Here is a 15,376-nt window from a genome sequence, read left to right as displayed (position 1 = left end):
TGTAGTTGATTAGCCAAGACAGTTTTTAGCTACATATTTTGCTTCTTAAATACTGAATAGTATTTAATGGGTCCCATAGAGACCCATTAATTCTGGAAATATGTCCAAAACACACTCCAAACCGATTAATATTATGACAGAATTCCCCTCTGAAGACTTTTGTCTGCATTTTGAAAAGTCACTTTACGACACTAATCCACTTTAGCATTGTGTTACCATGACAACACAATGCTAAAGTGTATTACAGTGTAACAAAGTGACAATAATGCAGACAGAAGTCTTCAGAGAGGGATTCTGGGGAACAAACGTCACGTTTACACCCCCCTCCCTCACTGCAGCGCTAGATAGAACTTTGTAGAATACAGCAAATCTATAAAAAAAAAAACTCTGTCATAGAGAACAGACTATGTTCGGGAAGCACAATCGCTTCTGAGATATGGCATATGCATTTTATGGGATAATATTGGGTCGCAGGATCACAATTTTACCGTCCTCACTACCGAGCAAGGACGAAAGAGGACGCCCCTTGCACACCATGTCGGCAAAACGGACTGAAGTCATTCACTCCAATGGGGCGATCTGCACTACACCCTGTTGTTTGCATCGCATAGCACCCCTCCCCTTTTTTGGGAAACAGCACCTGCTCTTCCATAACTCTGCCTGAGCATTGTGACTGCTTTTGACACTTATTATGGAGTTGTACTTGCGATGACTATTGATTGATGTATAGTTGATGTAGCCTACTTACTTAAGTCGCTCTGGATAAGAGTCTAAATTACACGTCTTTTAATAAAAGCAAATAAAACGATGTCATACAAACAAACACTATAACACTACATTGGTGTAAAGCGTATCAGACAGTAGAAGGATCCACGCTTTCTCAAAAAGTACAGTCTGGATTGGCTAATATTAAATCATATATTATATTTTCTTGAAACATAGGCTATCAATGTATAGCTATTTGGTTCCCTCTAGTGGTAGATGGACAGAAGTACTATGCTCTTTGAAATAATGTCTTGAACGTTTTAGGATCCATGCTAGGAGTGCATCAACCATGATTTTTGGGGTAGAGTCATTGGTATTGTTGCTGATGATTATGGATGAATATTAAGAGACACTGTGAGTTCGAAAATGTACGAAATTTAACTACTGAACAATATAGTCCTACACTGATTGAACAGTTGAGGGAGCACTGCCTCTCAACAACCCATGGTGTCACTATCTGCAGTGCTATCTGCCAGCCAGCTCCATAGGCGTGCAGCGGCTCACTCCTGCCTCCTCTCACGACCCGTCCGCTAGACCCAGAATTCCCCGCGCCAGGACAAGATGGAAGAAAGCAGCGGCCTCGAGAGAACAATGTTTTGGCTATAAAACCTCAAAGGAACTGTAAAGGGAAGAAAATACCACCGTTTAAAGCCAGTCGCGGTCATGTGTAGGTAAGTGTACAATTAAATTGACCTCTACTTTCGAGTTATTGATGGAATATGTCGAGATATACGCAATGTAAATGAGAAGCAAATCGCTCCAGCAATTGAGATGCATTCAAAGCCGAGCATCATTGTTTCTGTGTGTTGCATGGATGGGCCATAAGGCGGGTTGTTGCTAACTAGCTAAGTTAGCTTGGTAACTGTAACGTTGGCTAACTTGATCGTGTAAGGCACGAATTTGGCTCAGAGGACCCGGACTATTTACATAATGGTATAAAGTTGACTTGTACCGCAAAGGTTCAGGAATGTATTGCTAAATTCAGCAGTGGCCGAGTGTATTATTAGAGCCGTGATATAGCTTAGCCAATGGCAACGTTAGTTATCTCAGTAAATAGAGCGCCAGGCAGGTTTTATTTAGTCTCCTCAAGCTAGCTAGCTAAATCGCTCATTTTCACAAACTTCTTAACAATGAAATTGCAAGCTAGATACTGTACACACCCAGTGTAAATTAACTAGAAAGTCGACCATTTGGCTACGCGACCATTTGATCACGGAAAGAGGATGAGCTTTTGTTATGCAGCATATGAGCTAGCTAGTTAGCTGCAGTGAATCGAATAGCTAGCTCGAATGCATCACAAAAGCTCATCCGCTTTCCGTATAATCAATGGTCGCGTAGCCGAAATGGTCGACTTGATAGCTAGCTAGCTAGCCAGCTACACTAAACAATACATTTGCGCAGCCTTGAGCCACATAGGCAGCTGTCTGGGCTGGCTAGTGTTCGTCAAACGATAGTCAAAATCGTGTAGCAATCTGGCTAGTTAATCTCATGATTCGTTTTAGACACGTTTACTGGACCGTTTCATTTGATATGCAGTCTGTTGTTTCAGCCAGGCATAATTCTTTACCCATTCATCTTCATAAGTGATCACGCAAATACGGTATCCGTTGTATTCACGGCAATGAAAGAAAATAGTTAAATTGTTCACCAGATGCCACTTGAAGAGGATAATAAACATCACATTTGGCCACTGATTTTTGTTTGGCTACAATCCAAACTGCATGTGACACAAAATGTCGCACATTGCACGTGATTTGGATGTAATATTTCGAAGGTAGGCCTACATTTTATATGCGATGTTATTACTTGTTTGTTGGCCAAATGGCACGCATCCACATGTTTATAGTGATGTCAGTTGATACTGCAGAAGACGGTAATCTGAGACGTAGACTTCTGAGACTGTAGCTAGAATGGACAATATTTGACCACCATAATTGTCCACTCATTGGTAATTCCCAACACATTCATACAATTGACTGTAATAAACGTGTTTGATATAACAAGTAAGCACAGTATCAGTGTTAACTTGCTGTAGTTGACCTTGCAGCTGAGCTGCAGCTAAAGAATTACAGGTCACTCATGACTGTTTTCTTTAGGCCTACCATTTTCTAACTGCTGTTATACACTGGTATTCTAACCTGTCTTGGCAGAAATGCATGTCATTTTATCTCCACAAACTAACAACAGAGTGTAGGGCTGCGATTAGTCACAATCAACCATGGATATTGATTGATTTAAATATTCATAAAATCAATTTTCTTACCATTAATTTCCCTATAACCCCAGTTACTGTATATATAGAGTAGTCTACCTCAGGTGCATAAGTCCCTGACAAACATTACGATTAACCGAGGCCTATTGTTCTGGTATTGGTTGTTTAAACGGAAACGTCTCAAAGTTGTTAGATAATCGCGTTCAACCCTTAGTGACCCAACTTCCTTCTTAGAGAGACATCAGATTTTTTTTATTTTATTCGTTGGACATTGTGAGTGAGTGTGTATGTATGTATACACACACACACACACACACACATTTATTTATTAGTACCAGTCAAAAGTTTGGACACCTTCTCATTCAATGGTTTTTCTTTATTTTTGATTATTTTCTACATTGTAGATTAATATTTAAGACATCAAAACTATGAAAGAACACATATGGAATTATGTAGTAAACAAAAAAGTGTTAAACAAACCAGAATATATTTTAGATTCTTCAAACTAGCCACCTTTTGCTTTGATGACAGCTTTGCACACTCTTGGCAGGTTTGTGTCCAAACCTATGACTGGTACTGTATATATATATATATAATGTGTATATACAGAGACATTTTTTTTCTCCAGAAAATCCCATGGTGCGGAGGGGGGCAATTTTATTCAGGCTTGTAGATATGCTGCTGACCTCAGTCCATTATTGATGGCACATTGCTTGCAGTCAAGGGGTTAAGCTTTGCCGCAGCTCCCTTAAGTAGTTTCTTAAATCTTTGTTGACCTGGTGAGACTTACCACAGCTTGTAACCACCTTGATTTTGGAGTGTAACTGTGATGACTAAGTGACAAGGCCAATGCATGTCACCCCCTTCTACTTTGTATGGAACTAGTACAGGGCAAAAATAACCTGTCTAAATGTTGCCCAGCTTAAACTGTCCCTCTCTATATATTTGCCAGTGGCTAAATATAGCTTAATTATAATTGTAGGCTATTTGGTTAGATGCACTACTCTTGATGAAACATGAGCTTCGCTGGCAGAGTTCAAGTTAACAAGAAGGGAGCAAAAAAGAAAGTCTTTTAAAAGAAATCACATCCTGAGTTTCTTGATAACCTTAAATCGTCAACTATTCCCTTACCCCATGCATCGTGTTCCAGATAGGCAAAGCCCAATAAATCCAATCAAGTAATTAATGGTTGACTGAGAGGAGATGTAGAGGACACACATCCACTTGACCAGTCTAGCACAGGCCTGGAATTTCATTTGTTTGTTTGGGCATGGCCACCATGGTTTCGAAATTACCCAATTCATTAGCAGGGTTCTCCCCAGGATTTTTGAACAGCATGATGGTGGATTGCATTATCAAAACCCGACTTGCCTTTGTTCATGTCAAAATACTGCTAACACGCTGAATTCACTGAGGAACATCACTTTCATTTTTAACAACGATGTTGTTGGCGATCAAAGACAGTGACTCTATCTATCATTACTAAATATATCATATAAAAAGTTCAGTGTGGTGCCACTCTTAGGTTCTTTGGGGAGAACCCCTAGTGCCAGGGCACTAAGGCCATCAGGCCATCGTGTCAATTAGATTTTTTTTTCGGACATCAGAAGAACATATTTTTATTAAACAGAAATTATGATACTTGTGCCTTAAGTTTTTCATTTAATAGCTGTAACATGTTAAGAAAAAAGCAAAGTGTCATGCCATAAGTCAGCCCTGCACCTTCATTCTAATTGACCCATATTATTCATGTCACCCCAAAGAAAAAATATCCACAAGAGAGAACAAAACCATATAGCCTATTGTCTCACTGATAAAGTATTTTTTTGTCTTTATTATCTTCATTATATAGCCTTTGTCTTTCTCCTTCAGGATATCCCCCTTCGGCTCCATTTAGTTGTTTCCCCCTACACAAGCAAAACCACCATGAGTATTATCCAAGACAAGCTAGGTAACGAGTTTCTGCGCAACGGGGGCATGGATCCCAACTTTGCACCCGGCATGCTCATGTTCAGCCACCTGCCTCCAGTGACCAGCTTCACACGCCTGGCCTCCCAGTCAGTGATGGGCGACCTGCCCCAGGAGATGATCCTGAAGAAGGAGCGTGACTCGCCCCCCGACCACAGCGGCTCAGGGGGCTTTCTCCACGGCATGGGCATCAAGCAGGAGAGGATGAGTGAGCTGGACTATCATCTGCCTCTCTATGGTGGGGTTGGTGGAGGGGGCAGCTGTGGAGGGGGCACAGGAAAGAGCAATGAGCTACTAGAGATGTCCTTTGGCAACCACCACAACCACCAGAACATGCTTCTGCACGACCTCAGCCTCAGCAACGTGAGGGCCATGGGAGAGCCGGTGAGGCAATGTTCAATGTTTGACTTTTTTGTATCACTGTCATGTGGCTGAAAATGGGCCTCACTCAAGACAACATTTGTTAAGGGTTATCAATGCTTTCACATTTCCATCTTTGATACTCCCCTTGCTACTTGCTACTCCCATTAGAATTGTTATATAATAATATGTATATGGGGAATATGCCATCATTTGATGCCCCATTATTAAAAATTAAAAATCGGTATCGGCCGATCCTGAGCAAAAGAACCAGTGATCGGTATCGGCCCCAAAAATCCAGACCGGAGCATCCCTACCTTTAACAATGTTTTTGCAAACTGTGATTGTATAATACTGTGAAGTATTAGTAAAGACTGTGAAAATGTTTTGATTGCCATACACTTGCTAGCAGCACTATTCCTTACTTCCATTGGATTATGTCTCATTCCACCTATTAGAAATATTTTGGTTGTCATGGCCCACTCTGCACACTTTTTTGCTGAAGCAAAATGGAGTCCGCAGTGTTTGTCTGCTTGCTCTTTAACCTTCAGTCAGTAGACTAATAGTCTAATTTTCCGTTTTATCCTTAGATGTCTGCAAGACCAGGAAAAGAGCCAAAAGAGTCCACAGGAAGAAGGCGGAAGAGCAATGGTGACGGTCAGGAGGGGAAAGCCAGAAGGAAACGTGGAGATGCGGCCAAGGTAGAACACAAAACGTATCTCCTTCTCACACTCTTTTCACAATGCTCCTATACTGGGTATGAAATCAGATATTTCCAGTGACTGCATTTCTATACAGAAATAATGAAAGTCAAATATAGATCTTTTGTGAAATGTAAGTTGAAGGGGTGTCTTCCTCCATAGAATTTTGACCTCTTATTATCTCATCTGTCTTCCCTACAGTCCATGATGCTGGATGGGGATGGGGCCAGCCTGTCTCCCAACTCCAAACCACACATTTGCGAGCACTGCAATGCAGCCTTCCGCAGCTCCTACCACCTGCGCAGACATGTGCTCATTCACACAGGTGAGAAGCTTTTAGTGCTCATTTGCGAGTATTTATAGTCCTCATCACTGATTGTCATGTCACCCATGCCACTCTAATGTGTGGATATGGCCAAAAGCAGAAAAGGTACGTGGTGTGAGCCAACAAGTTGCTCACATTTCTGTCAGGATAACTGACTCATGTTCACTGATGAGAAGTCAATTGTCATTCAGCTTCTATTAATTATTTGATTATTTCAATCTTTTCTTTTTTTTTTCTTTTTTTTTTTTTACTTTCCCAATATTAATAAAAAATGTCTGAACGGATAATATTATTTTAAATTATTATTATTAAAGCATCTCTGCTGATCTCTCTTCAGCCTACTTGTGGTAGACTGTGTCAAAGATCACAACCCTTCAGCAAGAGCTGCTAAACACCATCATAGGGGTTTTGTCACAAGGTTTCATGCCCTCGTCCTGATGATGTATAGGGCTAACTGTTCTCTGATTGGCCTACCCATGGCATTACATTTACCTTCTAGTCTACCAGCCAAGGTGTCTGGTGCCTTTGTTTATCAAACCAACATTAAGACAAAACAATCAAATAAACAAAATTAACATGACTCCTGACACATTGAAAACAAGTATACAGTAAACATGTTGTCCCCCACGGATTATGTAGCAAGATGTTTCTTCATAAACTTTTTACGATGACACAATGTTTTTTGTCTCTGTTTTACAGTGCTGTGTGATCACCTTCTGTGACCAGAGAGAAAAATTATTTGGCCACCATTAGGCTACTATTGTACTGACTTTATTGATATAAGACGCCTGTACTTCAAACACAAATTTCGGCAAAAGGCTAAGACAAAATATTTGCACAGCCAAATTATTTGGTTACAAGTGTGACCGGCTATACACCTAGGTCACACTGCTCTGGTTTCCCTATTGATATAGACCAAGTGTAAATTATGCTGCATAACAAACTTCACTCAGAAAATATTATTTCCAAATTCGTTAGGCTTTAGGCCTACTGCATTAGGCTACACTCCTACACCTGCATTCATAGCCAGACTGAAAAGGTACCAGAACATGTAGTGCTTATTTGATTAATTAATTAATCAGTATTGCTTCTTACAGCTTTGCATTGATTTCGCAAAATATTATTCCCAAATTCGTTAAGCTATAGGCCTATTGCATTAGGCTACACTCCTAGCTCTCCACATTGCACCCTATTATGATGTGTTTAATGACGTCACCTCGGAACTCTTAAACAATATCTACAGTAAGATGCATCTTTCACCGTAGTTTAGTCAAAATTGGGCTGATCAGTGTAATTTTGTATCTGTATGGCAAGAACCGTCATTCACTCAAGTTTAATAAAAATGGTCCCAGTGGTGTTGAGAGACATACGAACAGACAGACACCGAATTATAGTCCAATTACTGCCGGCAAAGAATAAACCTCCCGTAGAAGGGTTTATGTTTGTGCCTATCTCAAAATACTGCAAAATATTTCCCCTTGCATGTTTGCTATCTCACATGGTCACTTTTAAGTTGCTATCTCTTTTGCGTGTAGTTGAATTTTTTACTTTAATGCTTCATTTTAATGTTGAGTCAATGTTCACAATAATTGCGGGTTGCACCAGTTTTGACTGATTTAAATTGAAGCATAGTATTTGCGAACTCTTGTTGGCTACCCACCAAAGTGGTGGGTAAGATTTATAGATTTATACGCCAATGCCAAAATCTACCCGCATATAGCGGTGTTCTTTTTCTTTTTTTGCGATGCACCTATCTCTCTGTCACAATGCACCACAGCTGAAAGTCTGGCTATCCTGGCCTATCCCTCTTAACACCTCCCATGTTCGTTTCAGTGAACACATGCGAAGTAACCTCAGACAGATTTCCAAATTTTTGGGGCAGAGCTCAGAAAATGTATGCCCCATCTGAATCGAGAGGAGGGCGCGTACAACCTTTTTACGATGACTAAACCCCTATGATCAATGTTTCGTGGCTCCTGCTGAAGGAGAGAGATGTGATCTTTGACAGTCTTCCACTAAGTCAGAGGGTTATACGAACAAAAACAATCTCCCGTATTTCGCTGTTGCTCTCCTTTAAGCCAACCCAATGCTTTTCTCCACCTGTCACTAATTAATGTGGAGAGTGGGTGATTGTATTTTTGATCGCACAGGTGAGAGGCCTTTCAGGTGCAGTCAGTGTAACATGAGCTTCATTCAGAAGTACCTGCTGCAGCGACACGAGAAGATCCATAGTGGTGAGTACTGCCCTTGACTTATGTTCTCACCCTTGTAAATTTTACCTTGCTTTGTATGAGGAATGTTGGCCAACTGTGTCATTGCTGTCCCGATCCTCAGGAGAGAAGCCCTTCAGCTGTGACCAGTGTAACATGTGCTTCATTCAGAAGTACCACATGGAGCGGCACAAGAGGACCCACAGTGGAGAAAAACCATATAGATGTGACACCTGCCAACAGGTTAGTCGTGTTCAGTTTTAAAGTCCGAATGCCCATTCTTGACGTCTGTTTGGTATTGATGCCAATTTTGTTTTTTTTTATCATATTCTGAAACCACACTGTTGGATACACCCTAGGTGCTCTTTATGGATCAAAATGTTATCCATTTTATAAAAGAGCCCTTAGGGAGCTTCTAACAATGTAGTCAGTGTTTATATTAATTTCTTTGCTCTATTCAGTACTAGGAAAGGTTATTTTAATGTATGAATAAGCCAGTAGTAGTAATAATGATGATCATCATAAAGTCATAGTAATGATAACATACTATGTTCTGTTTCCCCCAACTCCCTTGCAGTTTTTTTCAAGGACGGACAGGTTACTGAAGCACAAGCGGACCTGTGGAGAAGCCATGAGGAAGGGCCTTGACCCGAGCATGCTGGAGCTGGGCGATGGGGAGATGGGCCAGGGCAGCTACTCACTCACTCAGGGAAACCCTGCCGCCACCTCCGGACGCAAGAGAGGAAAGTCTAAAAACTCAGGTGAAGGTGGTGAGCGCAAGAGGAAGAAGGCTGCTGCTGCTGCAGTCTCATCGTCTGGTGAGGCCCAGTTGGGCCGAGGGATGGGCCTGCAGGACTATAGCATGGAACACCCCTCGGGGTCTGCCCCTGGCCCAAGCATGGGACACACGCCCAAGCTGGTCTTCAAGAAAGTGGGCCGCAAGGGCCTGGACAAGGGTCTCCTCTCCACAGAGGACGGAGGAGGGTCCTCAACCTCCCTCCATGGGCAGAAGATGCTCTCTCAGAAGTCAGGCTCGTTGGACCTGGTGGGGGGCTCCGGCCTGGATGGCATGGGACTCCTGCAGGGGTCTGGAGTAGCCAAACAGGGCCCCACCACCAGCAGTAACTATGATGATGCCATGCAGTTTGTGAAGAAGCGGCGGTACCTCCATGCGGCCAACAACGACTATGGGGCGAGCTCCATCCACATGGCGCCCCAGCCTTGCAGCGTGATCCAGGGGTCCCTGGGTGCAGAGCCCACCCTAGCTATGTTGGACTCCTCACCCCTGGACATCAAGCACGACAAGTCGGGCATCCCAGATGAGGTGCTGCAGAGCCTGCTGGACCACTACAGCCACAAGTCAGAGCAGCATCATCATGACGTGACATTTGACCTTTCTGACCACCCACACCACGTGGACCTCCAGCCAGCTGCACCAGTCACCCCAGAGCTGGATGACGATTCGCCCAATGGCGGGGACAAGACGGTGGTCATGAGTGAGTACTCAAAGTTCCTGCTGCAGGCCCTGGAGCGCACTAGTCACAGCGGACCCTTCCCCACCTTGGGCCCCAGTGGGCCCTTCCCCAGCCTGCTGTCCAGCAGCTCCAGCCCCACGGGGCCCCTTTTCTCTGACAAGCATGTCTACACTACGTCCCCGCTGGATTGCAGCTACCCCCCGGCCATCTCTTCACCCTTGCCCATCCCCATCCCCGCCCCCTCCTCCTCCTCTTCCTCTTCTTCCTCCAAGTCCCACTATGGGATGCTAGTGGGTTCACCCTCCCAGCCAGGCTTCCACCTCAGTGGCCTGGAGGCGACCACCCACCAGCAGCTCACCCCGTCTCAGGAGTTGACCGAGCAGCTAGAGAAGCAGCACTCCCCTGGGTATCCCCTCACGCCCCAGGAGCTGACAGCCGGTGGAGTCCAGAAGGAAGTGAAGGGGAACAGGAGTAACGGTAGCACCAATGGCTCCAGCTACCCGCTGGCTCCAGACCTGGCGACGTTGGACCCCCCCAAGGAAGTGGACCTGCGGGCCACCTACCAGATTGAGAACTTCGCCCAGGCCTTTGGCTCCCAGTTCAAGTCGGGCCGCCGCACCCCTCTGGGCTACAGCGCTGATACCGGGGCTGAGGTTGACCACAGAATACGGACTCCTGTGTCAGAATTCTCAGGGTATACCAGTTTGTTAGCTGACGTCAGTGAGCCAGTTAGTACAGGATCGAAAACCCCAACAAGCCAAAGTTTCAGGTAAAGGTTAAATGAGGTGAACCTAGTTGGGGGTGTGTTTCAATTTTTATCAGTGTCCCTATACCCCTCTTAATTTTGTTCTTGTAGCGAGGTCCTTTTTTTAAAAAACTGCCATTAAAATGTTGATACAAAACTCTACCAGGGAAGGTCTTCAAGGCCTCAAATGCAATTTTTTTTTGGATATTCTCTTTTTAATCTGTATTTAGTCTCTTTATTTTGTTAGTGTAGTGGGTATTATATGAACGTAAACATCAATTGTATTGTAATTTAATAGGGGGTAGCTATACATTTGCGTGACAAATTTCTTTCTGTGAACCCTTGTGTTTTACCAATCATCATGCGGTTGTAAAGTAATAATGAATGATGTTGATGATAACAATAATAATTATAACGTTTGTGGCAGGGAAAGGCCCAGAATTCAAATGGCAAAAAAAGTATATATTGTCTGTTACAAGAATCATATTACTCAGGAAATAAGAAAAATTGTGTAATAAGGAGACTTTGTATGATGAGATGCAATTAGCACACTTTTTACAGGTGTAGTTTGAGACTACAAAGCTTTGTTTCTTTTTATTCCTTGAGGAAAAAAAACTGCAACACATTTATGGATCTTCCTGTTCAGTGCGGTTGACTACACTTGTTGTCGTGTAGCTGTGTAGAGATTACGGTACTTCTGTGTCAATGTGAAAACATTTGTTCACATTTCTTTCATAAAGGGCCACACGTAAACACACGCTAACATGGATATTTATACACTCATGGTGCGCACAGTTTGGCCTGAACTGAAAGGAGGTTAAAACCAGAGGACTTTTTGTTTATATACTGTGTCAAGTGATGGAACCTGCCTGACCATGCACCCTCTGGGATGCCCCCTCCAGTGGCCCGTGACAAAGAAATGCACTGGGCTCAACTCTACCCAGGGTCATTCTTCAACATAGCCACTGTTTATAGTGGCCATTTATGGTCTCCAACTCACCACTTACTCCACTCCTGACTATTCCCTTTTTGTCAATGGAATCAAACAAGCACTTTTTTAACAAATCATCATTGAAAACAAAACCAACCATTCAACTGAGGATGAGCCGGAAAAGGGGATTTTTATATGAGGAGAAAACTGTGAATGGGGGGTGGGATGGGGTGAGGGGATTATTGTTTTGTGAGGGTAGACCGAGGTTTAATGAATATGACCATGGGCATTTAGATGTTGGGGGGGCGGGGGGGGAGGGTTCTGATGGTTTGGTTGGGTGGAGGGGTTGTAAAAAATGATGTTATGCCATAACTTAATGTTATACAATGTTTTGAGAGTACCTCTTTGTATTTAAGTTGTTTCAAGAAGGGGGCAAATATGCAGGTACCCTATGTTTTTAATCCTACTGTTGAATTAAGACTGCTTGGAAGCAAAAACAAACTTTTCATTCTATTTATTCTTACCTAGCAACAACAGAACACTTCTGTTTTGTTTCTGGAAAATACAAGTATTCACCGGACCTAAATCTGTTTTTACCCCATGGAATCCGGCACAATACAGAGAATTATATCAGTGATACAGGCTTAAAGGTTATGGTATATACCCCGAAATGCAGTCCGTCAAAATCACAAGAATAAACAAAGGCCTTCTTTGTCTTCCATGGCTAAAGCCATTCTTTCCCCCGGCAGCCAGGGTTGATATTTGATTTAGTTCATTTCCTGTGTGCCGCCCCTTTCCTATGTCTGTGAGCTCCACAGCCAAGAGACTTTGAAGCTGCTCAGATCACAGGGAACAAAGACTGACTGACTGGCCACTTCACTCCAAACATACACTATGCTTTTATGAAAGAGAGAGAGACAGAAAAATGATAGGATTGACCTAAATATACCTCATATCACTGTTGAAGCGTAAGAAAGCAGGGACACACGTTTCATGTATGTAGTGCAAATATTTGTAGTATAGGTATATTGTATAATCATGCAACACCGCCTGTGTTTACAATTATAGAGAGCAATTGACTTGTTGAAATGCAAATGTATTATCTTATTCATATTTTTTGTCTGTAAAGCATTCACACCAAGCAGTGTTGCATTCTAGATGCCTCATAGAACTTTAATTTCTCTCATGTTGTTATATCCCTTATTTTTGTTACTTGCCATAATGTGTTTTGATATGATCTCTAGAAGGATGTTGTTTACAAAAATATACAAAAACACTAAAAATGTGTGTGTTTTAAATTTTTGAGTTTCCTCTGATATGCATGATATGAATTTATGTATGGCTTTTTTTCTGATCATCACCACAACACCAAATTTTGTAGCAGATGCCTCCCCATCTTTGTCTTATTTGTTCTAGACCTGTGCGATATAATTTCAAGGGCTGTACCTGTGATTGAATTTCTAAACTGATTAGAGAAGCCAATAAACACATTTTGTTACAAAAATGCCTGTGTAGATTCAACCTTGATTGTCAGGAAGTCTTTGACAGCTGTCAGTGATTCAGTTATTTCGTTAGGGCTCGCATTCTAATGAAACTCATTGATAGCAAGTAACTGACCGCATTGGAACATGTCCCAGTAAGTACAATAATTATTATGTAAAGGCTGGCATTCACGCAGATTTCCAATGCATCTCTTTGTTCCAATGTATGGCCAACCTACAGGGGGCAGCAAGTGACTTCTTTTGATGCATTCCTTGCTGTGGTGTTCGCTGCACTTTATGCTTTGTTACTCATCTCACATACAGTGCACTTTGTAAGTAATGGGACAGTGAAGCATTTTGTTTTGTTTTGGCTCTATACTCCAAACATTTGGATTTGAAATCAAACAATTGAGGTTAAAGTATAAAAATTATTGTTGATTTCACCACTCAGAAATTACACTTTCTATACATAGTCCCTCTATTTCAAGGCACCAAAGGTCATGGGACAGATCTGACTTACACTAAAAATATTTGTAATTATATTAATTACATTACTTACATGGAGCACTGTACATCGAGCGACACTACCACGGCAGTAAGATGTGATCACTGACCGATAGGCTGCGGCAGCTAATCAGGACATACAGTATGCCTGGTCAGAGCACCACTAACACTTTTTATTCAACATGTTAAAAAATTATCGGGATGCCATAGAGTGCCGGTACCCCATGTGTCCTGTCAATTGCAAATTGTGTATGTTCTTAGACTTTGCGAGCTGCAGCGTTACGTTTTACGTTTTTTCCTATGGTTTGGAAAAGTGCTGATCGGAAGCAGCGGGCTAAAAACTTGTAATGTCCACCTGACTTTAGGGAGCAAAGCAAATGTTTTTGATTTATGGACTAGAGGAGTGTAGAGTTACAACATAGAAACAAAAGAGGTAATGCAACAGGCGGTAACACTATGTGGATAGGCACAAATAGATGGCATGTAGAAGTTCAGCAGATGTTCAACTAACTGTCATCAAGATTTAAACTAACTACTACCCTAACTACTAACTATTTAACTGTAACTCTAAACTGAACCTGAAATCCAACACTAGCCTTAACCTCAACCCCTACTCTAACCTTAAACCTAACCCTAACCGTAAATAGCTATCAAGCTGTTGCATATCAAGAGAGTTAGAATTGATAGTTTGTTGATAGTTTGTGCAACTGTAGATCATCTATAAGACTTAATTTTCCATCTAACTATAACAATATTGGGAGCATAAAATCACAATCTGGAAAAAGCCCAGTAAATACACAAACTGACATGTGTTAAGAGAAATGTCCTCAGTAAATTATTGTAATATGCCGGTATACTTCATGTTCCTGACTGGCAGTGGACATTTCAACTTGCTATCGACTGAGACATACACTGCAACCCTGTTGATAATTCCAACATGAGTGGTGAATGATGCCCTACACTATATTCAGACCACCGCAACACATTCTCCTGTTCCTGCCCATCCAGGACATCTACTCCAGGCGATGTCACAGGAAAGCCCTGAACATCATCAAAGACCCTTATCAACCTGGTCACGGTTTGCTCTCTCCCCTTCTGAGTGGCAGATGGGACTGCAGCATAAAGACTCGTACCACCATGTTCAAAAACCCCCATTCTGTGAGACTGATGAACAGCTGAATTTCACATCCGTCTTCCATATACTCTTGGCATCCTACTACACACCACACACTGCTGTACCATATGTCCTATATAATATACTATGTCCTATAGACAATATTACTCTGCCTCATCATCACTGCTGCTACTATATGTTTGTGTATAGAACCAGTGTGCTGTATTAGTGTATTGCAATGTTACTGTTTTATTGTATAACTATTCTGTGTTTTCAAAGAGGAGAGCATGCAAGTATGAATGTCATAATGTCTAACCCTAACCCTGTATCTGAATACATAGGCCAGGATAAGTTTTTCATTGTTTATAAGGTGTGCCCATGCTAATATTTTTAATATTTAAGGAGGTGTCTAGTTTTGTTATGGGAATGCTACAATTGCATTGACACAAACCCTGATGATACACTGCAATTATACAGATTCAAAACAGAAGAGCAAAAATTAGATCACATACAGTGCCCAGCATAATTAATTGGACAGTGAAGCATCTTATTTTGGCTCTGTACTCCAAAATTCAGGCCAAAGAG

At 42.1% G+C, this 15,376-nt stretch overlaps 1 protein-coding gene across 1 annotated transcript; it reads left to right on the top strand.

Moving 5' to 3' along the window:
• Positions 1-1,316: 1,316 nt before the first annotated feature.
• znf281b (zinc finger protein 281b) lies at positions 1,317-11,952 on the top strand. The gene is made up of 7 exons (XM_083687300.1): positions 1,317-1,436; positions 4,850-5,329; positions 5,896-6,006; positions 6,208-6,331; positions 8,482-8,565; positions 8,666-8,784; positions 9,119-11,952. Exons 2-7 carry the CDS (start codon positions 4,904-4,906, stop codon positions 10,787-10,789), a joined length of 2,535 nt encoding a protein of 844 aa, XP_083543426.1. The 5' UTR covers positions 1,317-1,436; positions 4,850-4,903; the 3' UTR covers positions 10,790-11,952.
• Positions 11,953-15,376: the final 3,424 nt, after the last annotated feature.

Source organism: Argentina silus (genome assembly GCF_951799395.1).
Source record: "Argentina silus genome assembly, chromosome: 16".
NCBI lineage: Eukaryota > Metazoa > Chordata > Actinopteri > Argentiniformes > Argentinidae > Argentina > Argentina silus.
This window is presented reverse-complemented; position numbering and strand designations above follow the sequence as displayed.